General features: G+C 43.4%; 1 protein-coding gene across 1 annotated transcript in view; it reads left to right on the forward strand.

The window, feature by feature from the left end:
- The window catches only part of SEL1L3 (sel-1 suppressor of lin-12-like 3 (C. elegans)), a 92,780-nt gene that overhangs the window by 17,920 nt on the left and 47,496 nt on the right, over positions 1-27,364 (forward strand). The window contains exons 6-10 of the mRNA XM_008584693.1: positions 5,985-6,117; positions 7,954-8,086; positions 9,602-9,742; positions 21,361-21,572; positions 23,452-23,631. Of these exons, the coding sequence (XP_008582915.1) occupies positions 5,985-6,117; positions 7,954-8,086; positions 9,602-9,742; positions 21,361-21,572; positions 23,452-23,631 (799 nt within the window). The remainder of the gene's footprint in view (positions 1-5,984; positions 6,118-7,953; positions 8,087-9,601; positions 9,743-21,360; positions 21,573-23,451; positions 23,632-27,364) is intronic.

Consider the following 27,364-nt stretch of genomic DNA (forward strand, 5'->3'; position numbering starts at 1 on the left):
GATCGGGAGTGACTTGCTAGCTATCCTGAAGCATAGAGACTGAGGCCTGAGAACAGAGCAAAGGGTTAAAGTGCACCAAGGTGGATTTGGATCAGCCCGAAAGAATCAACAGATAGGAGTTTTGTTCTATAACAGGTGGCTGTGAGATCTTCTCTGAAGAGTTCAAGAGCAGAAAAGCCTGAGAGTTCTCTTTGGAGAAACAGATAATCTGTATAGCTCCTTTGGAAGTCTCTTCTAGCATCATGTTCTATGAAGTGAGCTCTAGAAATTAAGAGCTTTTGTTTCAGGACATGAAGTCTAAAAGAATAGCTTCCCCTTTCTCCCTGACACCCACCCCCCACCCCAGGACATTTTTGACAACTAATTGAATTTCACAGGCTCCTTTTCATTTTCTATGTAAGGGCTTCCTTTCTTCTTAAATCCCAGAAATCTAGAGGTCGACATGAGTGACTTGTAGACAGAGACATCATAGTATGATCTAGGGCCAGGACCAGAGTGAGAGAAGTGAGGGACATGCCTTGAACATAAAATGTAAGGGGGTACCATGAAGCTCAGTGATTGTATTAGTTTGCTAGGGCTGCTGGAACCAAGCACCAAAATTTGAGTGGCTTAAAGAAATGTATCGTCTCGGTTCTGGAGGCTAGAGGTCTGAGATCATGGTACCAGCAGGGCTGTGCTCCCTCTGAAGGTGCCAGGCAGGATCTGTTCCAGGCCTCTCCCTTAGCTTCTGGGGGCTACTTAGTTTATGGCAGCGGAACTCCTGTCTTCACATATGTGTCTATGTCCAAATTTCTCCTTTTATAAGTCGTATTGGATTAGAAGCCCACAGTATTCCAATATGACCTCATTTTAACTAATTGCGCCTGCAATGACCCTATTTCCAAATAAGGTCACCATGTGAGCTACTGGGGGTCCAGACTTCAACATATGTATTTGGGGAGGACACAATTCAACTCAACAGCGATCATGATAAATAACATTTTAATATGATATTTTAAGAAATCAAAATGAATGCTAAGAATCCATGATGAATAAAATTTTAAGGAAAGACAAGATCAATATGATTACATAGGATTCAAGGGATCAGGACTGATTTTTGGCACATGCCAATTTTACATGTTAAAGCACTGAAACAATTCCTTACCTAGTAATAGTGGCAGTGCCAGAGCTGAGAGTGCCCCTCACCACCACTTGGGCTGCCCTTTCTGTACCCCTGGGACCTTCTCTATCAGCAGAACCACTAGAATTAAAGCCAGGCCCAGCAGGGGGTGTCCAGAACCCACTTGGGGTTCCTGTGGTTAGGTATTTGGGATCTCATTCCTGCCAGGAACCTCATTTTCAGAGTGGGCCTACCCAGTGAATTAAACATCAAATATTTACAGTTACTCGTTAAGAGGAAAGACTCTTAACTCTCCTTTTTATTTGTTCTTGTAATGTAAACATAATGATGGCTGTTATCCCACAAAGGTGGTGTAGGAAGATCAGGAATTACGTGGCTAGGAGCACAGTGCTTTGCATGAATGGGAGGAAGTCAGTAATACTCAGTGACAGCTAACAACTTCAGGCTTCTATAGTGTTAACTCCATTCATTCATTCATTCATTCATTCATCCACCACGTATTTATTGCGTGTCTATCACATGCCATATCATAGACTATGGGAATAAAATGATGAACAAAAAGAATTTAGTCCTTGCCATCATGGACCTAAAAAATCTAGTGAGGGAGACAGATATTAAGCAAATAAATTCATAAATAAATTTAAAATCATAAATTGTGGCAGATGCTAGGAAGGAAATGGATAGGGTAGCTTGAGAGGATAACAAGGGGTTAGAATTTAGACCAGGCCCTGCAGAAGTGACATTTAAGATGAGAATTTCTGTAATGGGGGAGGGGAGAGCACCTAATTGGAGATTCTAAGTTCCCCTACCAAAGAAACCTCAAGCCAGAGCTCTTTCCTAATTCTTAGTGAGGTCTATTTGACAATGCTGGTGAGTCTGGCTACTGGTCTCTGCAGTAATAAGCCAGGGCACTCTTCTATGTCCAGATAAGAGTAAGGATAGTTTGCCAGTGTGTCTGAGATTTTCAAAAGGGATGGTTTGGGCTTTGGAAGAGTCTAGCTCAGCTTTTATGTCACCAAAATGGATGACCATCAAACAGTACATAGTACAAAGAATCTCTTGCAATCTTTGTGCAGACACTAAGAATTTTAGAGGAGAAAAATGCAGGCCCACCAATGTGGCTTACCAAGCTGGACAGATCTGTTGGTTGATAACAATGACAATTTAAAAATGCAAATTAAAACTACATCGAGATACTACCTCACCGCAGTTAGACTCGCTATAATCAAAAAGACAGTGAATAACAAATGCTGGTCAGGGTGTGGAGAGAAGGGAACACTCCTGCACTGTTGGTGGGACTGTAAATTAGTACAACCACTATGGAAAACAGTATGGAGGTTTCTCAAACAGTTGTTTGAGAAAAGATAGCTCTTCCATACAATCCGGCAATCCCACTTCTGCGTATATACTCAGAGGAATGGAAATCATCACATTGAAGGGATACCTGCACTCCCATGTTCATCACAGCTCTGTTTACAATAGCAAAGACATGGAACCAACCTAAATGCCCATCAATGGATGATTGGATAAGGAAAATGTGGTATATATACACCATGGAATAATACTCAGCCATTAAAAAAGAATGAAATTCTCTCATTTGCAACAACATGGATGAGCCTGGAGAAACTTATGTTGAGTGAAATAAGTAAAGCACAAAGGGATAAATACCAAATGTGCTCACTATAAGTGGGAGCTAAGAGAGAAAGAAGGAAGGAAAGAAAGACCACAGTGGTGTGCTGGATTTGCAGAGGGAGAGAACATTATTTGGGCTACAAAGTGGAGTGGGGGCGGGGAGAAGAGGAGGGGAAGGGAGGTTGGGGCTAATTGGGAGGGGGACACAGGGTACAAATGCTATTTGTGGTAATGGGTGTGCTGCCAGCATGAATCTGGCCTTCACATCTTGGGCCCAAGTGGTAATGATCAGCTTTGTATCACATGAATATTCATAACCAATAAAAAATATATATATTAAAAATAATAATAAAATAAAATAAAAATAAAAATTACAATCCATTGCCATAGGGACCAAGTAATTTATTATTAGTTGAAAAACTCAGTTAAGGCAAGGATCTATGAAAATGATCTAGTCAGCTCTCTATGTCTGTGGGTTCTGCATCTGTGAATTCAACCAACTGTGGATTGAAAATGTTTGGAAAAAAATATTGCACCTGTATTGAACATGTACAGACTTTTTTTCTTGTCATTATTCCCTAAACAATACAGTATAACAACGACTTACATAGCATGTACATTGTATTAAGTATTGTAAGTAATCTAGAGATGGTTTAAAGTATACAGGAGGATGTGCATAGGTTATATGCAAATACTACATCATTTTATACGGACTTAGGCATCCTTGGATTTTGGTGTCCAGGGGAGGTTTTGGAATCAATCCCCCACAGATACTGAGGGAGGACTGTACTCAGCTTAAGCATTTTATTTTAATTAAAAAATACAGTATATGTAAGTGTACATTCATTTGCAAGTCTTTTAGATAGGGCCTTTCCTTTGAGTATGGATCTGCAGATGGAAGTTCCCTGTGGTCTTTCTTGCATAAACAACATCCAATTTCTCTTTCTTCCAAATGAAAAGAAAACAAAGACACTTGTGAAACAATCAGAGCCCAAAATCCTTCTAAATTTCTTCAATTTATTTTCCCAACCTTGTCTTAATTCCACAACAATCTTTTTTAGTACTCACTCTTTCCTGAGTCTACCCAAAATAATCAACTTAGTTTTTATGGAAAGACCAACTCTCTCCCACTCATATTTTATTGGATTACAAATTTAAGTACATTTATGGTTACAGTGATCATACAATTGGCATTAACTGGTTCGAGAATAAACACATCTTACTCCTCCTACTCAATATGGAAGCGAGAGTCCAGTGGTCAGCTAGGGTAATCATAACATAGCTGACAGCTATGGTTCCTGCTAGGTGCCTGACACTGTTCTAAATCCTTTGTTTATACATTAGTTCATTTAATCCTCACAACAACCATAAAGGTAGGTACTATTGCTATTTCCCCGGTTGGTGAGCATCGGCATGTCGTAGGCATCAGCTAGTAGGTTTGGCAGAGCAGTGGGGACAGTCAGGTAAGCAGGTGAGTTAGTAAGTGGAGGTCGATTCAGAGCTTCTACCGCAGAGGCATTGCTTACTGTCCATTGAGTGCCAGGTCCTGTCTCAGGAGGGTTTTTGGAATGTTGAAGCCTTTCCAAGGTCTTGATAAACAGAGTCAATTCACAATTCTCAGAGATAATAACTCTGTGGTCTCTCCTGAAAAAAAACGGAGTAGAACATCATCTTCTCACAGCCCTTCAAGGCTGAGATTCTGAAAAGGAAACTCCCAGGAGATGAAACACTTCTTTTCCATTTGGGTTGAGTTTGTATAAAGCTAATTTCTAAGGTTCACTCTTGCGGCTGTGAGTGGATATTGTCAGAGTGTGACTCTTTTGTGCTTCCTCTCCAGCGAAGTGCACCTGCTAGGGCTTGGGCTCTGCTAAAAGGCCGTCCATCCCCTGTCCTGGAATAACCCTGGGTTGCCTGGCTTTCCTGACCCAATTGTGGGTAGCCTGCTGTGTCCCTGTCCACATCTCCCTGGCCGTGTGCTCTCTCGGCTCCCTGGGCTCCTGGCAGCCTGCCTGGCATTTTGTTTTCTTTCTTTGTGCCTCCATCTGCCCTCTGTGCTCCCTGGCTCTTTCCTCTTTGCCTGGCTTCTTGCTTGATACCTGTCTTGACCCCCCCTCCCTGCTCACATATGCTCTGATCACACCTTGTCCACCCATTCCTATATTAATTTTTAAGTAGGTAATAAATGAACATGACTTAAAAAATCAAAAATATATGAAAATACAGTTAAATGTCTTGCTTCCAGCTCTTTCCCCATATACCCCATCCCCTACCCCCTACCTGATGGGAAAATACTTTTATTTGTTTCTTATATATACCTCCAGAATTTCTTTATGCAAATACAAAAAAAATCCATTTTCCTCATTCTTAGATAAAAGGTATACTCTGTGTTGTGCAGTTTTAATTTTTCACTTAACAATATGTTTTGGAGATCTCTGCAGGTCCCTCTGTTCCTTTTTAAGCCACATGGTAAAAAAGCTTACTACATCCAGGGCCCATCTGATGAATGGGCCAGTCCTCCCTGACAGACAGCTGGGGTTTTCCAGTCTTTAGTGAATATAAACAATGCTGCAAGGAACACCTTTGTGCATTTTATACACGCCAACTCATTTTCTCCTCCATTTCTTTCTTGTTGCCTCAAGACCTTCAGGACAAGGTGGGCTTCTAACACATCACCTGTGCTGACCTCTTGTCTTTGGCCTAGCAATTTGACCTTGATGTGGCTTCCTCCACCTAACTAAATTTTAACTCAGTCCTTATCTAATAGTCTACGTTTTTAGTTTTCCCCCACAGCCACCTTCTATTCATTCAATAAGTTTTTTTTTCTTTTAGAGCAAAAGAGTTCCAATTATGACCAACAATTCCAAGTAATTCCACTGATTCTGAACAATATCACCTGTATCAATAGTCAGCACATATCAAGTATTTACTGTGGGCTGAACACTCATGCATTTCATTCAATCCTCTTAACTATCCAGTAAGTGAGGAACTATCATTTTACAGATGAGAAAATAGGCTCAGAGAGGTTAAATGACAAGGCCAAGGTTAAATGACAGCAGGTAAATAGCAGAATTGGGATTCTAGGCTGATTGCACAGTGGTCTCACCTGCTAAATCCCACAGTGGAAGGGCTTCTGGAAATGTGGGTTCAGTCGAAGAGGGTCAATGAAAGAGTCTTTTCTTAAATAACCCGGTTCTGGCCCAGAGCTCTCTAAATCCTTCGTGTTCTTCTCTAGCTTCCAGGAGGATTTCCATTATAATGACACAGCTGGGTACTTCATTATTGGAGGAAGCAGGTATGTGGCTGGCATTGAAGGGTTTTTTGGACCCCTGAAGTACTATCGGCTCCGTAGTCTGCACCCTGAACAGGTGAGTCCAGGGGATCAAGGAGAAGTTTGTAGTGCTCACAAGGGACGGGTGCAAGGCTCAGGGATGGTGAACCCAGTGCAAACAAAAGATTTACCCAACCCGGGCCACGTAGCAGCTCTAGCATCAAATATAATTAATATTGAGGCTTTTCCCCCAGCAAATGCGGTAATAGATTTCTGTGAGCGTTTGGCTCATTTAGTACTCATAAAATGGAAACCATTTGCTTCCTCTGTTTTAATAACTACTAGCTTAATTATAGAGTAGATTTTTATCAGGCTGTTGCCTATCTAGTGATTAAGCTAATGAAAAGAGAGAATCTTAGTTATTTGGTAAAGCTTCTTTTATTTGCTATTATTTAAAGTATCAGAAGAGAAGATGCTGTAGCAAATTAAAGCCTTGCTTCCGATGGCTGCTCTCTCCCGGAGCACAGGCCCTCGGCTCACGCTGGGGTGGGCTGGCTGCGGTTGTACGGATCGAAGAGGGCTTTGTATTCGGAGCTGAATCTACTGCACAGTGGCTCTCACATCCAAAACCCACCCACAAATGGAGTTGTCCAGCTCTCCAGGCCAACTCCAGCTGGGCCGGTAGGGAGAGAAGGGGCTTTTCTCAGGAGGGAGGCTCCTCAGCAGTTGTTTTCTTGGCTGTGGTAAGGAGATCAGGAGCCCCACCTGTCACCTGAAGGAGGAGCATTCATTCCCTTGATCCCATGGGGTTTGTTCTGGGAAAAGCAGGAGTCACTAGGCAAAGTCATAATGAAGAAAAATAGGGAGCCCTGCCCGGGGGTGACATCATAGTGCCCATATTGAGAGACCTCATTGAAAAGGAAAAAAATGAAATTTGTTTATTCATTTGTGCAACCAGTACTCACTGAGTACCTACCATGTGCCAGGCTCTGGGCCAGGAGCTGAGGTGAACAAGATGGATTAAGATGGTAGCTTTAACATTTTTTTTAAAAAGATAGTCCATAATAAGAAAGCTATTTAATATCATGAACAGAACATATATATGCATATATATATTCAAACACAAACTGAAGCAAAAATTTTGCCAAGATTACATACCCTTACTATGTTTAATGCAGTCTGATATTTTGTGTTCTACTTTATAAAAACAAAAAACCACCACCAAACTGTGCTGGTTAAAATCCACTGAAATAATTTCATGACCTTCTACTGGGCTCCCACCTACACTTTGAAACACCCTGATTTAAAATACGTCCCCTGTTCCTGAAGAGTTCCCTTTCTGGATCTTAAATAGGGAAGTCATAGAAGAATGCACTACATGCTTTAATTCAGATGTGAGCACAGTGTTTGAGGATGCTGAGGTGGGAGCACGTGCATCTGCCCACAAGGGGGGTGGGTGGGCTGGTAGGAAGCCTGCCCTGCAGCAGTGGCTTTGCATGGGCTCTTGCAGGTTGAGTAGGAGACTGCCACGCAGAAGGAAATGGGACAAAGGCTCCCAGGCAGCAGGCACAGCATCGGTAGACTTGGGCATCTCTTGGTGGGAACTGAAGACAGAGACGAGTGTGATTTCCTAGTGACAGCATGCAGCAGGGAAAAGAAGAGGGGTAGAGGCTTGGTCTCTGGGAAATACTGACTTTAAGAAACTACAGAGAAGATGCCATACAAAGGAGCTAGAGGAGAGTGGCCAGAGCTGGTGTGTCTTTAAATTTATACCAACAACCTGGGTTTGCAAATCAAGAGTGGACAATGTGTGTGCAGACAAGCCACCTGGTGTGGCAACAGTAAAATGAAGTCGCCCAGAGCACATCCTCATAAATATCAGTGGTATTTGATGACAATTGGGTTTTTTAAAATTTTTCTTGCCTTCTTGTAGATTTTTAATCCACTCCTTGAGAATCAACTTGCTGACCAGATCAAGTTATATTATGAAAGGTGTGCTGAGGTTCAAGAGATAATATCTGTATACACATCCACGATGCAGCCCGGGGATGAGAGACAAGAAGTGTGTAAGTATGGAGCTTCAGGAGGGCCCTTTTAAGCTCTGTGCATTTGTATTAACACGTTTGGCTTCTCCCTAATGGGATTAAAATAGAACACACAGGACTTGGCTCAGATACCAGAAGGGACAAATGTGACTGTGAGCCCTCCACAGATGGATGCAAGTGAAAGTGTACGTCCCACCTGGATTCCAGAAAGACCAGGGACAGCAAAGAAGAACCAGCACATGTCATAGCTTCAACCATATGTAATCGAGTTTAAGAACACAAATGAAAGCAAGTGTTTTGAGCCTCTCCTGGCATCATTCCCATCTGTAAGGCCCGCCTAAGAAAATAAAAATGAATTGGAAAATAAATTAATCATTAGAAATGTTTCCCCATCGATGCACTTTGGTCTTGGACCATTAATATCTAATATTAGCTTTCAGAAATGTTGAGCAATGATTTTGTTGTTTGGGGCTCGGTTTTATTTTTTAAATCCTTGATGTTGACTCATTCTGGAAGAGATCAGTAATTTTCAACAGAAGGGATGAATTTCAAATAGACTGTGTGCTCATATTTGCAAGGACATCCTTTTACTCATACAGGGTGTTTATCAGTTACAGAACTCGGTCCTGTCTGCTCTTCCAGTGTTTCAGCTTGGACCTTGCACTTACAAATTTCTCTGTGCTACCGATCTTCTTGTTTGATATGGTGGCACTACAGTTAGTCACATATGCTCATTCTGGAAGCAAAATTCCTGCGGGGCCTTTGCCATCAGCAAAAGTGAATCGAGTATTTCAGTCCTGCCCATATGTCTCCTCATCCCCAGAGCGGAACTTCCCATGCCAGGCCCTGGAGGGATGCATGTATTTCAAATATAGCCCAGTCTCATAGGGTTCACATAAAATGGTCCCAGGTAGGGATTAGAGATGGCAATAGGTGAGTGTGGAAAGACGCTGCTTCTGCAATTCAGTTTAAGAATAGGCTATGCTGGTCCCCAGCTGCTACTCACTGCTGAATCATCCAGAAAATATGATGCTGTCAGAAGAGGGGGAAGGTATATCAGAAGAGTGATATCCCAACAGGAGAGAAACTGATTTTGGTAACTTACGTAAGATCAGGAGCGATCCCTGGAGTTGGAAGGCCAGCCTCACGTGCTGATCTGTTTGGTGGCAATTAGGAAGATTTTTCTAACGTTTTCGACTGCCTGCCTCCCTGGAGATCTTTGTTCTTTGTGCTTCAACTCATGTGCCTACAAAATGGCCTAGATACTGGCCTCCCGGGGACCAGCTGCCCATTCTGTAGAATTATTCAACAGCCATCAGCAACTTTGGCACATTTCCCTTGGACTTGGCTTTGAATTTGTGACCTGGAGGCAAAGGCATCATAGCCGATTTCAAATCCCTAAAGGACTCAAACCGACATCCAGTAAAATCAAGTCTGATGTTTTGTTTCTAGTTCCTGTTAGGAAGAAAGGCTTTAGAGAGGTGAGACCTTCCCTCTCTGAGGGGTGTGATGTCTTGTGCTTACCCTTCTGTGCAGGTGACCTCCACAACTCCTACCTGGACCTGAAGCGCAGGTATGGGAGACCCTTGACATGCACAGCCTTCCCCTGGGAGAAGGAGCTGAGAGACAAACACGCCAGCTTGTTCCAGGCATTGCTGGACATGGATTTGTGGACCGGTAATTCGGGCTTTGCCTTCCTTTGGGAGTGGTTAGAAAGGATCCCTGTTTCTCTGTTTCACTCACCCCCTTTGGTGATTTATGCCTCAAAGTTATTTTTAACCCTTGTGTTCTAGCTTAATTTCAGATTTAAATCCTGCCCTTGCATGTCCACAACCCTCAATATATCTGTGCATATTTCCAGCATTAAACACAAAAATTTAAATTTAGGGATTGCTCAAGCAATTCTTTATTTAAAGCCAAGGCCACAAATGAACAGCCTGCAGCCAGAACTGGCCCCCATAGGTAGTTGGTTTGGAAAATACCTTGTTGTACATATATTGTTTTAAATTAGTTACCAGTATGTAAAAGCTTGTATAAAAATTCAGATTTCTTGCTTTTCTTAAAAAAAATCCAAAGATCTGTCAACCATGGGCCACCATTTCTACCTGGCAGTGATCCTGGAGGTGAGGCACGGGGTAGGCACACTCTGTGCACCTGTTTCCTCACCTCCTGCCTACTTTATTCATGGAGCTGACCTGCCTGTACCCTTAGGCATTTGAACTTGAGACCCCTGATTTGCAGTATTCTTGAAGCATCATCTCAGGAATGTGCATATACTTCCAAAATGCTGCCAGCCTCTCTGTAGGCCCATTGCAATTTGGGTTTGCTTAGAAATGAAATACACACTGCAGGACCACGAGGGATCTTGAAACCATGCCTGTAGGAAGAGAAGAAGCTGGAGATGTTCAGCCTGGTTAAGAGGGTCCTAATGGGGGTGATGATTGACTGTCTTAGTGGTGAGGGGCAACTGCAGTATTCCCAGGCACAGAGGTGAAGCAAGGCAGAAACTGACTTCCGCTTCACATAAGAACTTTCTAAGAATGACAGTGTCCAGCAGCACAGATTTTCTTTGCAGATAGTGACCCCCCATCCTCCAACCCTGTCCTGGAAGAATTCAAGTCATATAGATATTTCATCTTTCATTCCTTCCATATTTACTGAATGACTACTTAGTTACTTGGCTAGACCTCAGAGATAAGCGAAATAACACAAGGTCCCTGTCCTTGATGGACAGACTTGAAAGCAAAGAAAAATAGTAGTGCATTTTCGTAAAGGCTGTGGAAGTGAGTGGTGGAGGCACAAAGAAGGGAATGGTCAGTTCTACCTGGAGGGCCAGGGTGTTCTGGGAAGGCTTCCTGGAGGAGGTGACACTGGGACTGATTCTTGAAGGGTGAGTGGATATTTGCCAGATAAGTGAGATGGGGGTGGGTAACACAGGCAGAGTAGAGGCAGAGAGGCAGGAACAGCACAACATGTGGAATGGTGTGCGAGGGGTTGGAGAGGCAAGAGAAGCCCTGGAGAGTAATGATGCCAGTTACAGTGCAGACAACTTCCTGAAAGGTTTTGGTTTTGCCTTGTAGGTGGCAGGGACTTGTTGAAGGATTTCAGGCATGGGGTAGAGGCATGATCAGATCTGGGTTTTGGTGGTCACTCTGGCAGCAGTGGGTGGGAGCAGGTGAACTGGAGGAGTGTAAAGCCAGAAGCAGGGAGTACATTGCCATGGTCCTGGGAGGGGAGTATGCAGACCTGGGCAGGAAAGAGTGATGGGGACAGAGCTGAAGGATCTAAAGAGGCCTTCAGAAGGGCTCCAGGACTGCTTGAATGTGGGCGAGGAGCACAAGGAGCCAGGAGGCTGTGGCATGTCCTGTGACAGCATAGCCTCTGGAGGTGGCCTGGTTCCAATTTTAACTTAATGCTCACTAGCCGTGTGATCTTTTGCAAGCTCCTTGATTTCTCTGAGCCTCCATATTCTCATCTGCAAAATGGAGATGATAATAGTATCTCTGAGTATTGGATTCAATGAATTGATATATATAGATAAGATACTTGCAGCAGTATCAGCATACAGTAAGCCTTAGGCAAGTGGGGTTTCTCAACCTCTATACTATTGACATTTTGAACTGGAGAATTCTAAGATACTTGCAGCAGTATCAGCATACAGTAAGCCTTAGGCAAGTGGGGTTTCTCAACCTCTATACTATTGACATTTTGAACTGGAGAATTCTTTGTGGTTCGGGGCTGTCCTGTGCATTGTAGGGTGTTTAGCTGCATTTCTGTCCTCTACTCACTAGATACCAGTAGCACCTCCCCACGCCACCCCCAAAACTCTCCTCCCCCAGCACTACTGACATTTTGAACTGGAGAATTCTTTGTGGTTGAGGGCTGTCCTGTGCATTGTAGGGTGTTTAGCTGCATTTCTGGCCTCTACTCACTAGATACCAGTAGCACCTCCCCACGCCACCCCCAAAACTCTCCTCCCCCAGAATGTCTCCAGACATTGCCATATGGCCCCCGTTGAGAACCAATGCTGTGTCAGTGTTATTGCTATTTTTACTGGGCAGAGATAATTCCAGGTTTTCATCAGTCATCTGGGAGTTAGTGAAGCCACCCCTTCCAGACAGGTGAACAGGAGAGGGAGATGCTTATTGGGTAGTTTAGGCTAAACAGGCTAAGATAACTGCTGTGTCAGTGTTATTGCTATTTTTACTGGGCAGAGATAATTCCAGGTTTTCATCAGTCATCTGGGAGTTAGTGAAGCCACCCCTTCAAGACAGGTGAACAGGAGAGGGAGATGCTTATTGGGTAGTTTAGGCTAAACAGGCTAAGATAATATCCAGATCAAAATGGTTTTTATGAGATTTCTGATCATATTTAAACATAGTTTTGCTGATTGGGAACAGGAGTGAATCATTTTCACAAAACATTCTTTTTAAAGTAAATACTCTCAATAAGAATGTTTTTATGTTATTTTTATAGCTCAAAAGTTTTTTTATAAGAATTTAGGGTTGTTTTATTCTCTATGGAGGCCTGGAAACGGAATCTAATTAAAAATCCAAATCATGTGCTCTGGAACCTTAAGATTTCCTGGGCATCAGTGCTATAGAGCTGCTAGATTCCAGCACAGTGAGCAAGCTCGGGTTACCTCTGTTTGGCTTCCGGGGACCCCATCAGTGCTGGGAGACGAAGCCCCAAAGCTAGATTTGCCACTTTAGGACCTTTTCTTCATGCCAAACCTGCCAGTCAGGCACATCTGGTGCCTAATTAGAACAGTGCCAAGGAGCATACTCTGAGGGCCTGGGCCTGCCACGTCTCCCTGCCACCCTGTGCACACAGCCACCTGCATTCCTCCTCTGCCTGTCTGTCCCTGGGGGCCTAGGAACAGGGGGAAGGGGAAATGGAAAGGCTGGTGAATCTGTAGAGCCAACCCTAAGCCCCCGTTCTGCCTTCAGTGACTGTTTTTCTAGGTTACATTGGAAGGATTGGAGAGCCTTCTGCAGAGGTAGGGCATTCACTCATTCAAATTCACATCTCTGCCTGGCACAGTGCCCTTGCTTGGGGCTGTAATAGCATCTTCCAGCTACACTGGGAGAGAGATTGCTGTCATACATTGTATCCAGTTTCCTGACAAGGATGAGAAAAATGCAGAAAATTTGATTTGGTCAATTGAGGGTAAAAAACTAAGTTTACATTTTTAACATACGTATGTGTACTCTGGTCTCTTATAAGAAGAATAGTAGTAAGGCTGGCGTGATTCTCTGTCTGTTTCTGGTTCCTCAATTACCCTTCCGTCCAAGTTCGTCCTGTCCCTGGTGTCCTGCTGGCTCCGGCCTGCTTTGGACAACTCTGGATAACAGGACGTGTGTTGACACTCTTTTCTGCTGCTGCCCTGACCTCTCCTGTCCTGTTGATTAATAGACTTTATTAGAACATCCTCATCATATTACATTTTTCATACTGAGAAATGCTATGAGAACACACTCAAGTATCAGATGTTTGATGCTTGGAATTCTTGCCTAGAAACTGCAAAGGGGTGATAACAATAATGAGGAATTTCATTCATTCATTCACCCAGCAAGTACTGACTGAGTGCCCTGGGAGCCGGGACAGAACAAACGGGGGCTGTGTTTTGAATGAGAGTTATTCAGGCCACCTGTAGTGAAAAACGTCAGCTCCCATAGTTCCCCCAAGGGAAACGAATTTATGGAATGATTTTTCTTGGAATTTTTAACAAGTAAGATGGCATGAGATGCTGGTCTGTAATTTCTGTTTTTTTATGAGAGAATCATCTTTTTCTTTGGTGGCATCTCCTCCTATATATGGTGACACTCCACTTCCAGTCTGCTGCATACACACATTTCAGACTTGAGAGTGTTTCTTCCCCCCAACACCATGCGATTGTAGACAGATAATCTGCTCCCCAGCTAAGCCAACCACACACTTCAGAGGAGAGCTGAGAACACTGCAGGGGGTGGCGAGGGGGTGGCTTCAGTCTCACTGACAATGAGCAGGACGTGTGTACACAGTGGCCTCTACCTTCCTGTCCAGTGAGGTCCGCAGAGCTCACCACCTTGGGCTCTTCCCAGAACTGCTGTATTTTTCTGCTACGAAAGACAATCGTCAAATATTTACACCTTTACCCTTTAAAGACTAATTTTTATTATTTCTAAATTTTTATTTGTGGTAAAATACACATAACAAAATCTGTCATCTTAACCATTTTTAAGTGTTTATAGTTCAATAGTGTGGAGTATCGTCACCTCGTTGTGCAGCAGATCCTCAGGAAATTTTTCATCTTGCAAGACTGAAACTCTATACTTAAGCAATGTCTCCACATTTCCCCTCCCCCCAGACCTGGAATCCACCATTCTACTCTCTGTGTCTACGAGCTTGACTGCTTTAGATACTTCACATAAGTGGAATCATACAGTCTTTGTCTTTTTGTGACTGATTTGTTTCATGCACATGATATCCTCAAGCTTCGTCCATGTAGCAGCATGCGACAAAATTTCTTACCTTTTTAGGGCTGAATAATGTTCCACTGTGTGTATGTACTACATTTGTTTATCTGTGCATCTGTTGCTGGACACTTGGGTTTCTTCCACCTCTTGGCTATTGCAAATAATAATGCTGCTATGAATACAGGTGTATAAATACCTCTTCAGAACCCTGCTCCCAATAGTTCTGGATATATACCCAGGAGTGGATTTGCTGGATCATATGGTCATTCGACATCTCATGTTTTGAGGAACTGCCATATTGTTTTCCACAGCAGCTGCAATGTTGTATATTCCCAGAAACCGCGCACAAGCTTTCCAATTTCTCTACATCCAACACGTGTTACTTTCTGGTTTTTTGTTAGTAGCCACCCTCATGGGTGTGAAGTGTAATTTATTTTTATGCAGTAATTTCTAGACTGTGGAAAGTCTGATTTAGTAGGAATTAAGAATGTAATGCTTTTATAAAGTGACATAAGGTCTGTGAACAAGCTTCGTGGATGCGAGGGCCAGGCTCACCTGAACAGAGCTCATCTTACGGTGCCTTGAGTTACAGCTGTTTGATCTTCTGCTGTCTCCATCACACACTCACTTGTGAGCCTGCAGAGGTGGTGGGAGAAGTGAAGGCGTCCGCCTCACACTTTGAGCTCGCAACAGCGCCGCTGCAGTGCTGGGCATGTGTTAGCTGCTCCTTGAATCTATCCCTTTTCCACATGAACCTGCACAGAACCTTTATGCTCCGTACTCTGCTTCAGACCTTACCCACCATGCGCCTCTGCTTGCCTGCTTGGCATACAGCCTTCATGTCTCAACTCAAGTGCTGCCTCCTCACGACATCTCTCCTGTCTCCCCAGGCACTGTCACTCCTCCTCCTGTGCTTCCCTTGCCATCGTGTAAGTATCCCCTTTCCAGGAAATTCTCTCTGCATTAGGGTGGTTGATTTTCCTGTCTGATTCCACAGTAGAGCTTCGAAGTCCTCAAAGACAGGAACATTATCTAGGTTTTCTTGGAAGAACCTCTCCTTGATGAGTATTTGTTGAGTAACTGAGTGTACTCCAAATGAATAAGTGATCTCATCGTAAGTACCCAAATGTCTTCGCTGGGTCAGTGAATCGCTGAAGGAATGAGGAATTTGACTTTGAAGAGATACAAGTTCAAGGTCTGCACTGGCCAAGCCATGGCTCCAATCCAGACTGATTGAGCTCTGCGGGCTTAGTCTCCTTCTTTCTACATTTTTCTCCTTCCTCCCACTCTTTCTTAGCCTGTTCACTCTCAGAAGCTGCTGATCTGTCTCCGTAAACGTTGTTCTGTTTCCTGGGTCGACCAGGAGCCTGTTTACCTGCTCTCCATTGTCAAAAAAAGAAGACCAGAGTCTTCCTCAGGTTTATGCACACTCATTTACAAAAGAATTCCAGAGATGTAGCTCTCATGGTTCTTGCTTTCGTATTATCTGTAATCTAGTTGCTGACATATACAGGCGTCCAGATGTAAAACCCAATCTGCAACCCAGCTATTGGGTACCTCCCAGCCCTGTTCTAGGCCCTGGCATGACCACCATGAAAGTGTCCACACAGAATTCTCTTCCAGGTGCCAGGGGTTGCAGAGGAGGGAGACTTATTAAATGCTGACAGCTGATGCGCTAACCTGGTATAAAATGCAGCTTGTTCCCACCGGTGTTTCCCATTCTGATGTGTAACAGGACACGCCTTTGAATTGAAGATGGCAGGGCTCCTCGGACGCGCAGCTGCTGTGCATGTAGATGTAGCCGAATACCTGCCTGCCTCCCGGTGTTCCAGAGCCACCGCTCGCATTCTGATTTCCTTGCTTGGCGTGGGACTTGTCCTGTTCTACGCTGTTCCTAAGTCCACCACATCCAAGTTCTGGGTGGCATCCAACACGAGGGTCCACATTCAGGATTTCAGGGGGTCCATTCTGGTTGGTCAGCCTCTATTCCTGGGGAACCTCTAATTCTCCAGGAAAATGGCTCTTGTCAGAGGATAGAAATTGTCCTATTAGCATTTGGGCTTTTTCTTATGCTAGTACGGGGGTGTTTTAGTATGCATGTATTTTCATTATTTAAGAGTTCTACTGGCTATTTCTTCCTTTTACTCTCCTATTGCAACTTCCTTGTCAAAAGCAAACCGTTTGAATCCAAAAACCCTTTGCCTGGGGTTCTGGCCTCCAGAGAAGAGAGGTGACAGGGACGCGGCTGGTGAGAGGATGCAGGAATGTCAATGGCAGGCTGGGCTCGAGGCCAGAGCGGGAACACTGAGGAAGGACGTGAAGGCTCAGGGACAGGCAGGCAGGGTCTAGAGCTCTGAACAGGTGACATAGAGGCAGGGAGGGACAGGTGAGCTGGCCAGCATGTGCCTTCCTTGCTCATCCTGCACTGTGCACCTCTGAGCCCATGGAGCTGGTGCCCGTGGCTAGAGGAAGTCCAGCGTCTGCCCAGGGCTCGCTTCCCAGGGCTGTCACCATCTGTGTGGTTCCTTCAGGCCACGGCCTGCGTCTTGCCCCAGGCTTTGGAGTGTAGGGAAGAGGTGTCCCCGTACAGTATGCCAAGGCTCGCTTCCCAGGGCTGTCACCATCTGTGTGGTTCCTTCAGGCCACTGCCTGCGTCTTGCCCCAGGCTTTGGAGTGTAGGGAAGAGGTGTCCCCGTACAGTATGCCAAGGGGTTGCTGCACTAGCATCACTGCAGTCAGTTTTAACCTCATTTTTGCCAACAATTGCAGTGTTTATTTGGAGACCCTAAAACGCAGAGCATGGAAATGGTAGAAATACAATTATGTTACAAAATAACACCGGGATACTGTTTCCTTTTAAGAGCTGTTTTCACTGTTGTTCATTGAAGGACCATCATCTTTATTATTTTTTTAAAAAGCATTACATTATAGTTTTTAAAAAATACACAAGAGGCATGAAAAAGAAAACCGAATGGGCTGTGATTTTCCTGCCCAGAGAATAATAGTCCTGAAAGGAGGGAGAGAGATGGAGGAAGGAGGGAGGGAAGGAGGGGAAATGATATATATATAATCAGGAAATTTACACAGTACAGAAAGGTACAAATAGTTTACTTTTGAGAGAGAAATAAGCCATCTCCTTAAGCCTCAGGAGCCCAGTGGGGCTCAGCAGACCAGAATGCAAATAAAGAACATGTTGTGTTTCTTTAAACCAGTAAACTTGGTGAAGATCATTCCTTTTAATGATTAAATGATATTTTCTCCTTTTACTTTTTTCCACTTTCAAACTTCTACTTTAGATGCATTACACCTTTTTGAAGCTTGAAACTAAAAATGACTTTCCCGTGTTGTATTCCTCCTCCTCACAAGGAATGAGCATGCTTTTCTCCTTCTGAATTCTCAATCGGACATGGTTGCAGCTCTGGGGCCTTTGGCAAGTGGCTACCTTCTCATATTCTGCTTTTTGCCTCTTCTAATGATGAGCACACAAATGGTGACCTTATGGTATTGTTGTAAAAAAGAAAAAAGAGCAAAATCAACCATGCTGTGGGACTTGGGAAATAGTAAAGGTTAATTAATGGTGGCTGTAGCTTTTGTTCCTTAGCTTCCAGTGCAGAAAGAAAATAGGAAAATGGCTACTTCTTTTATTTTGTTGTTTTCTTCATTACACTATTAATCTCCATAAACAAGGCATGTTTTTAGTTACAGATCAACTAGAAAAAATGCATATGCTAAACCAGATGGGTGAAATTAACAGTTTCATTAAATTGACTTTAAAATTGCCAGTTTCACAGTATCACCAAAGAGTTGGGCAACATTTGGAATTCAAACTTTAAAAAATGTAAGAAATGAGCAGTTTCATCTAAGAATTATTATTTTTTTATTATATTCACTAGTGCAGAAAGTTATTTAGATTCTTTTGCAGAGAAAATACTGACTGGTAATCTTTTGGGGGGGGAATTAAGAATTTTAACACAAAAGAAATAATGAAGCCCTTTCAACCTGCCTTCGTTTCAATCTGCAAAGTTTCTTGTGCTAAGGACTTGAGCTTTGTGAAGGAATCCCCTTCTGCTCCTTATTCTCTGGCAATCCCAGCTACCTGTGCGCTCTAGCTAATGACTTCTGGGATTCCATGCCAAGGGTCCACAGAGCAAATGTTTCATTTGGTCTGGAGCCTCTTCCCTTCTCTGAGCCTACATAGCTTGGGTCCGTGGGTACCCAGGTAGAACTTATCATCTTAGGCATTTGGCAGAGCAGGTGAGGCAAGAATGAATTGTTAACAAAATGTTAATGTTGTTTTGCTGGGGAAGTTCACAGAGGGGCATCTGAGATGAGCACATACTTAAAAGTAAATATATGAATAAGTTGCAGTAGAATTTATTTGCAACTCTGTCTGAGAGCTACAGTACATACTGAATCCAGTAGAGAAGGTACTTATCGTGGCTAATGGTTGGGTAGTATGGAATTCTTTTCTCAACTACACGAAGGGAAAATTCAAAATGAGATCTCCAGACTCCTGGTGGAAATGGGTGTTATCATTCAGATATATACCAACAGATGAGCAGGGGGAGATGTTCAAAGATGTTCATTGCCATGTTGTTGGCAACAGCAAAACCACTGAAAGCAACCTAAGATTCTAAAAATAGAGAACTGGTTGGAAAAGCAGTACGGCTATAGAATGCAATACTATTGAAGTGTAGAAAGAATGAGCTTCTGAAAGCCACAGAGAGCTATTCATAATATGTAATTGATTTTAAAAAGACCATTGAGAGTCAGAATCTATAGTAGCATAATATGCCATTTGGGGGAAGAAAACATGTATGTATATATGTAAATAGATGTGTGTATGAATTATTGTATGTGCAAAGGAAAAGTCTCAAAGCACACATACCAAGCTTTTGACAGATTTTATCTTCACTATTAAAGAAAGATAGGGAAGGGGAGACTTCTGTTTTTATTTTATACAAATTTGCATTTTTTGTTTTTTCTAAAAGCAGCTATTTCTTTAGGGAATAAAAGAAAATGCAGAAAAAGGAGCAAACTTGCACTTGTGTAGTAAGGTGATTTTTTCCAGCACCTACTGTGCCAGGTGCTTGGGACCAGGGAGCAAAAGCAGGCCCAGCTGGTGGGGGGAAATGCAGAAAAAGGAGCAAACTTGCACTTGTGTAGTAAGGTGATTTTTCCCAGCACCTACTGTGCCAGGTGCTTGGGACCAGGGAGCAAAAGCAGGCCCAGCTGGTGGGGGAGGGGCCCAGGAGCCAATAGACAAGAATGAGAGCAGGTGATGGGCGGGCACCTACCTCACAGCTCAGGGGTCTGCAGGTGCCAGCACGGTGTCCGCCTCTCAGGGACACCCAGCCCACTCCTGTACCTAAAGGGACCAGTACCAGTTCATAAGCAACATGTCAGCTTTCACAAGTTTATCCATGGATCTTTCTGATCTCGACCTCTGTTTTTTAGCATGGATGTCTGCAAGGAAATGGCCCTTAAGTAAACCCAATCCCAAACCTTCCCACCCTGGAAAATTTTCTTTGTTTATTCCTTAATGGAGTGTTGATAAGATTGAGTCTCTTGTTGCCTATTGAAAGATTTTTTGTGTTTTTGTTTTTTTTTTAAATAACATTTTTATTTTGGATGGAATGAATAAAAGAAAAGAAAAATGTTGGACATAGGGGTTTTTAGGCAGGTGAAGATTTTAGTCTTAAATTGACATTTAACTTAACATTTAAATTGACATTATTTACATTTAAGTCTGAACTTAAGATCTGTGCAATCCTGTATGGTATTTTGCAACATAGCATCTAGAATAGTGCCTTGCATGAAATAGAAAGTACACATTCATTGGCTGAATTAATAAGCAAGAGAGATAAAAAATGAAGATAGACTTTGGAAGACTCTAATAGTTACATGATAGGGTTGTAAAACTTGCTCGTTTGGGCTTAAATTTTGATCAGCTTACAGATTTATGGGAGGATTATGTAAAAGAAAGCATCATATAACTTAAAGCTGTTTGTCAGCAAGTCTCTATCCATGACGGTAAGATACTTATTAAGACAACTGGTTGCCAGTTTGCCAGGGGTACGTGCAGCAGGTGAGTGAACTCTGGCTTTAGTGACTTGCAAACGGGGGCTCACAGCTGGGCTCAGCCTCTTGCCAGCCTTTGTAACTTTCCACATGTGATTTAGTTCTCCAGGCCTCAGTTTTCTCATGTGAAAAATGGAGATGCTCATAATGGTTTCTACCTTGTAAAACTGTACCAATTAAATGACATAATTTTCATAAGACACTATTTGCACAAGACAGCATAAGACAGTATTTAGCATGTTGTAAGCCCTCAGTAAAAGTTGTCTCATTCTTTTTATTGTGTTTAGAGACCCACGAGAAAAACTGGAGGCAAAAGATAAGAAAACATCTCAAATTAAGGTTCTTTTGCCTAACTTTTTAGAACAGCACCTAGGAACTATTTCTGAGATACATTGTTCTTCAGAGAGTCTTAGAGGGGAAAAAAGCCTCTCTGGAAGTTTCAGTGGTCCCAATTTGGTGGTGAGTTACACTGAGTAAATTACTGTCTGAGACACTACCTCCGCTATATAAGACACATCATTTTCCCAGGATATGAGGCTGTCATTTAGTGCCAAAGAAAAATCTATTTACAGAATGACACCGTGGCATCTCCAAAGGGTTTAATTTACCTCCCTGGAAGGTGGTATATTTCAAGGCACTGTAGGACCAACCATATCAATAACTCAGGCGATTTAATTGGCTTTTCCCTCTTCTTTCTAATGCCGTCTCAATCCCATGGTAATTAATTTTGTGTGTTCTGATTTGTGTTATTTACAGTGCCAAGAAACCAAAATGAATCTGTATTAGAAATCGGTGGGAGGATATTTGAGAAGGCTGTAAAGAGACTTTCCAGCATTGATGGTCTTCACCAAATTAGCTCTGTCGTCCCCTTTCTGATGGATTCCAGCTGCTGTGGATACCATAAAGCATCCTACTACCTCGCAGTCTTTTATGAAACTGGATTAAATGTGCCTCGGGATCAGCTGCAGGTAGAGTATTTCATGGGTTCCAGGAACATCAGTCACCTCCGTTGTATTTGCAGAATAATGCTTTCATGTCCCTGGTAGACCTGGACAAGTTGCAGTTCCTTGGAGTCCTTTAAAAATCTTTACATTCAAGAAAAAATGTGCTGGGGCTGTGTAAAAAACAGGATCCCCTGCTGTCAGTGAGTGAAAAAGGGCACGACACTTCATTCATTTCTGGACACAGCCTTAGGGGTATGATTGGTATACCACTTAAGGAACAGTTTGGGCAGGGCTTGCCAGAATCCCAGTCCTTCAAGAACAGGTGCCCACCCAATTTTTAAAAGTACTCTGGCTGTGAGACCATTATCCTATATTACCTTTCAGCTAAGTGAAGTCATTTGGACCTCTAAGCCAAAGTATTGTTGCTTCCAGCCGTCTACCATCAAAATAAATGCCATACCAGACGGTTTTATTTCTGGATTTGAATCCAAATGTATTATGCAACTTGCCTAACATTTAGAATCACATTTCATAAGTGTATTAGTCAGGGTTCTCCAGAGAAACAGAACTAATGGGATTATATACATGGGAAGAGACTTACGAAGAATTGGCTCACACAATTATGGAGGCTGAGAAGTCCCATGATCTGCCATCTGCAAGCTCAAGGCCCGGGAAAGCAGGAGGTATAATTTCAGTCCACATCTGAATGCCTGAGGATCAGGGGAGCTGATGGTGTAAATCCCAGTCCAGGGCTAGGAAAAGACCCATGTCCCAGCTCAAGCAGGCAGGCAGGAAGCAAAAAGGGACAAAATTCCTTCTTCCTCTGCTTTTTGTCCTATTCAGGCCCTCAAGGGATTGGCTAGTGCCCACCCACATTGGGGAGGGCCATAGCGCTACTCAGTTCACCAGTTAGAATGCTAATCTCTTCTGGAAACACAACCACACACGCACCAGAAATAATGTTTAATCTCATGGCACGGTCAAGTTGACACACAAAATTAACTCTTACAATAAGTACTACCAAATGTTACCTGGTCACTTTTAGTTTTCGGAATTGCACAAGTGATTATTTATCCTTGGTTTGGGGAGACTCAGACTGTTCGGTCCTGCCCTGGTGGCTCCATGTTCCTTGTCAGTGACTGGTTTGTGATGTCCTGTTTGTAAAAGCTCCTGATTGATGGCATGTTTTCCTGAGTCCCTGAAGCAGTCCCCTCAAAGGTAGAATCACATAGAAAATTCTAGCTCTGTCTCTGCCACAAAGTGGCTGGTTGACCATAGACAAATGACTTCATCTTTCTGGGCCTCTATTTCCTCAAATATGAAATGAGGTCATTAGATCAGACACTCTCTACAGACCCTTCCAGCACTGACATTCTAAAAGAGTGAGGTTGGGACATGGGCCCAGTATTTAGATCATCTAGTCATAGATGATGTAAATGAAGCAGAACAGGGATCCTTATTAGATCAGACACTCTCTACAGACCCTTCCAGCACTGACATTCTAAAAGAGTGAGGTTGGGACGTGGGCCCAGTATTTAGATCATCTAGTCATAGATGATGTAAATGAAGCAGAACAGGGATCCTTAGAACAGTTATCTGATACACAAAAAGATGCTTTGAGAAAAGTCAGGGAATACCCCCATTCTCAATGAGAAGAGAACAAAGGTCAGGGCATTTTAAGCTATTAGATATTAGGAAGGACAGACAGCTGGGAGCTTATAAACCATTAGAAAGGTAGGTTGGCTTCTTTTCTAAAGATTTGTTTTTTTAAAAAAGGCAAGTTAACATATTTCTGAAATGGCTAAGATTACATGTAGGGATTGGGCTGGATGAGCTTTCAGTGTTGGGATTTTATGACCCTAGCTACAATTGTGTGAACACTTTGTCAATTTCTTCCTAACAGGGCATGTTGTATAGTTTGGTCGGAGGCCAGGGCAGTGAGAGGCTGTCTTCAATGAATCTGGGTTACAAACACTACCAGGGTGTTGACAACTACCCTCTGGACTGGGAACTGTCGTATGCCTACTACAGCAACATTGCCACAAAGACACCCCTTGACCAGCACACACTGCAGGGAGATCAGGTATGAGAGAGAATGGGTGGAAATGGTTATGACCCTGTTTACCAGGACTTCCTGAGCAATCTTATAAAGTGTCTGTACCTGTGGCCGGTTTATCTGGTGGCCTTCAGAGGGTGAACATAATCAAATGGAGAGAAAAGCTTTCTTGCACTTTCCAACTCACAATCAGGAGACTGTGTTCTCAGACTGACGGAGGTACAGTCCTACATCTAGGCATGAAAAGATTCTCATGAGTGGGAGGACTGGTATGTGAAGGGCAGACTTGGCCCTAGATAGATTTTGATTTTGGAAAAAATGTATTTCAGAGACATAGCCATCTTGTTTTTCTTTCAGTATCATGCAAAATGGAGGGGTCAGAGATGCTAGGACAGATTGGGTCACATTGAGAGGAGGCGGTTAGCTCTGAGGTCCTATCAATATGTAATGAGCAAGCAGGGTCTACGATACACAGAAGCAAGCTCCATACTCAGCTGTGTTCCTGCTGCTGAGAGCTTGAGAAATGTCTGTCCCCATCCCGGGCTAGCTCAGTGCTCTTGGGTGACTGACAACAGGCTCCCAAATCTTACTGACTCATTGGGCAAAGAAATCAGTGGCTCACATCTGCCAAAAAACCATCACCTGTTACATTAGACCAGCTGGTGGTGTTTCCAGACTTCTTTGAGAACAGGGAATAGAAGGCTCTAAGTAGAGGTGATAGTGCAGGAATAAAAGGAAAGCTGCCTCTTGAGGATGCAGACCTACATCAAGAGGGAGTAGACAATGAGGTGAATGGCTTCTTAGAATATAATTGTATATATTCTCTTTCTCCAGGTACAATTTAAGATGTTTCAATGGTCATAGCACTTAAGGTGGTTGAGTTGAGAAGTGCAAATAGTCTATACCGGCAGTCAGCCATTATTTCCTGTTAAAGGGTCAGGTAGTGAATATGTTAGGCTTTGCCTGTACAGCTCCTGTTGCAACTACTCAACTCTGCCATAGGCAGTATATACATGAATGGGGCAGCTGCATTTGTGCGGCCACAGACTATGTATAGCTCCACAGCTGGATCTGGCCTTGGTCTGTTGCAACTACTCAACTCTGCCATAGGCAGTATATACATGAATGGGGCAGCTGCATTTGTGCAGCCACAGACTATGTATAGCTGCACAGCTGGATCTGGCCTTGGTCGGTACCATAAACTTAATTTTCCCCTGCTTGGTGAGCAGGCCTGAGAGACAGGCCTGGCTAGGTCAGGACTGTTAAACCATAGGCTGAGCAGCCAGCTAGGAACCAGACCACTGGTCCCCAGCTCTGCTCCTAGATTGTGCTCAGAAACCCACAGTGCAGAAAACTTAAGCTCTGATGTTTGGGAATAGATGGTTTCTGGAAAAAAAAATCTACAGTGGCCACTGTATGGTTATGAAATAAATGACTCATGAGTCAAGCTGTAAAGCACCAAAAACCTGTCCGTGTAGATATTCTTATTCCTTTAGAAAATAATGATTCCTTTTGAATAAAGTTATACACTGTTATCATTTGTACATGTATTTTCTCAGTGCATAGAAGCTACGTGCAACATTTGACTGCAGTTTGACAGGGATCAACTTACTATTTGAAAAAGTCTTTTTAAAAAAGAACTGTTCAAAATAAAACCAATTGTACAAAATCAAGCTACAAAATAATACTGTTGTTGTCTTTCTACTAAGCCTGAATATGTTAATAGTGTCCTATATGTATATATGAGTATTATACTTATAAGAATTCTAATTCAGCATAAATTAGCAATGGGAAATGGTATGTTGCTAACAAGCTCCTTTTCTTTTGAAGAATTGGCATAGGAAATGTTATGATTATGAAAGGAAATGTTTAATTGGTCAGAACCAGAGGAGGTGGATAGAAAAGATCCGTCTTGCAGCTGAAAAGTCGTACAATTAAGAATCACAGATAGGAATTACCCAGTTACAGGAGCTGTGTCAGTGCTCGTTTTCTTAAGAATGGGTAATTAATGGCTTCTTCAGAATTTAAGCAGGTCTCATACGTTGATTTAAATGTCCTTTTGTGGAGAGATCTATTAATTCACCAGCATAATGTAGCAAACGAGGAGATATAGAAAGCCAGACCCCTAATTAACAAACCAGGGATCCATTGATAACTCCTTCCTTGATTCTTGTTTCACTTTCTCTTTTATGTAACTGGTGGTTCACATTGTCTCATCTTCTTCATTAGCAATCTTGCTCCGCATCACTTCTTTATGATTTAGTGGGACTCTGCTTCGGGTTAAACAGAAGGCAGATGGGTAGTGTTTCTGTATGTTCTTGTGGCTTCATCACAACTGAGTTTCTCCCATGCCTCCCACTCTTGCAAAGTTGCTGCTCCTTAAGGTTGGGCCCCAGCCTTCCGATCTCTCTCTACACCTTCTGGGAGAGGGGCCGGGGTCCCGTCCTCAACCCTGCTTCCAGCTGCCCTCCGCTGCCGATGACACTCAGACTCTTAACTCAGCTGAGACGTTTCTTACAAACTCCCATCTACACATACCACAAGGGAAGCCCAACATCTGCTCCCCACTCCCTGCATGCACCAAAGCCGGTGACACTGCCGTCCCTGCTAGACACTGGGGCATCATCTGGGATTCCCCCCGTTGTCCTGTCTGTTAACCGCCCCCAACGGCTTCACATGCCAATTTCTCCTCCCTGTGTCCCTCCCTGCTGCCACCACCTAAATTTGTCCCCCTTCCTCTCTCCCCTGAGCCGCTGCAGGAGCCTCCTGTTAGGGCTGAATTGTGTCCCCTCAAAATTTGTATGTTGAAGTCCCAATCCCCAGTACCTCCGATTGTGATCATACTTAGAAATAAGGTCTTTAAAGAGGTGATTAAGTTAAAATGAAGCCATTAGGGTGGGGCCTAATCCAATAGGACGGGTGTCCTTCTAAGAAGAGGAGGTTAAGACACAGACAATACAGAGGGACGACCATGTAAGTACAGGGTGGTTATGAAGACGGCCATCTGCAAGCCAAGGAGAGAGGCCTCCGGAGAGACCAAACCTGCCAACACCTTGATCTTGGACTTCCAGCTTCCAGAGCTGTGATACAATAAATTTCTGTTGCTCGAGCCTTCTGGTCTGTGGCAGCCCTCACAAGCTAATACGCTTCCTCACTGGTCTTTCTGTCACCAGTCTTGTCTCTTCCCATCCTCTTCTCACGCCGTGTGTGTTGTCAACAGTAGACAACAGAAGACCTGCTCAACCTACCTGAGCGTCAGAATCACCTGGGGCCTAAGGAACACCTCTGCACAGGCTCCACCCCAGGGAGTCTTATCGAAGGGTGGGGCCCAGGCATATGATATGCATATATGCATGTGTATGTGTGTGTGTGTCTCTCTCTCTCTCTCTCTTTCTCTCTCTCTATATATATTTTGAGACTGGCCAGTACAGGGACTGAACCCTAGTCCCTGGTGTTATCAGCACTAACTGAGCTAACCAGCCTATGTATATTTTAAAAGCTCCTCAGATGATCGTAATGTGCAGCCAAGGCTGGGAAGTATTGACCCAGAAGAACTAAGTGCAGCTGTCATGGGGCATATGAGGTGTTCCTTGATCTGGTTTCTCTCCACCTCCCAACTGCAACTCGTAACAATTCCCGCTTGGCCTGCCAGCTCCAACAACACAAACTTTTGGCCACACCGTGCATGCCATTTAGGCCTCCTGGACTTGGGCTCCTCGGCCTGTTTGCTTTCTCCACACCCCATTTCCCACGGATTCCT

Source organism: Galeopterus variegatus, unplaced genomic scaffold, assembly GCF_000696425.1.
Source record: "Galeopterus variegatus unplaced genomic scaffold, G_variegatus-3.0.2 Scaffold3335, whole genome shotgun sequence".
NCBI lineage: Eukaryota > Metazoa > Chordata > Mammalia > Dermoptera > Cynocephalidae > Galeopterus > Galeopterus variegatus.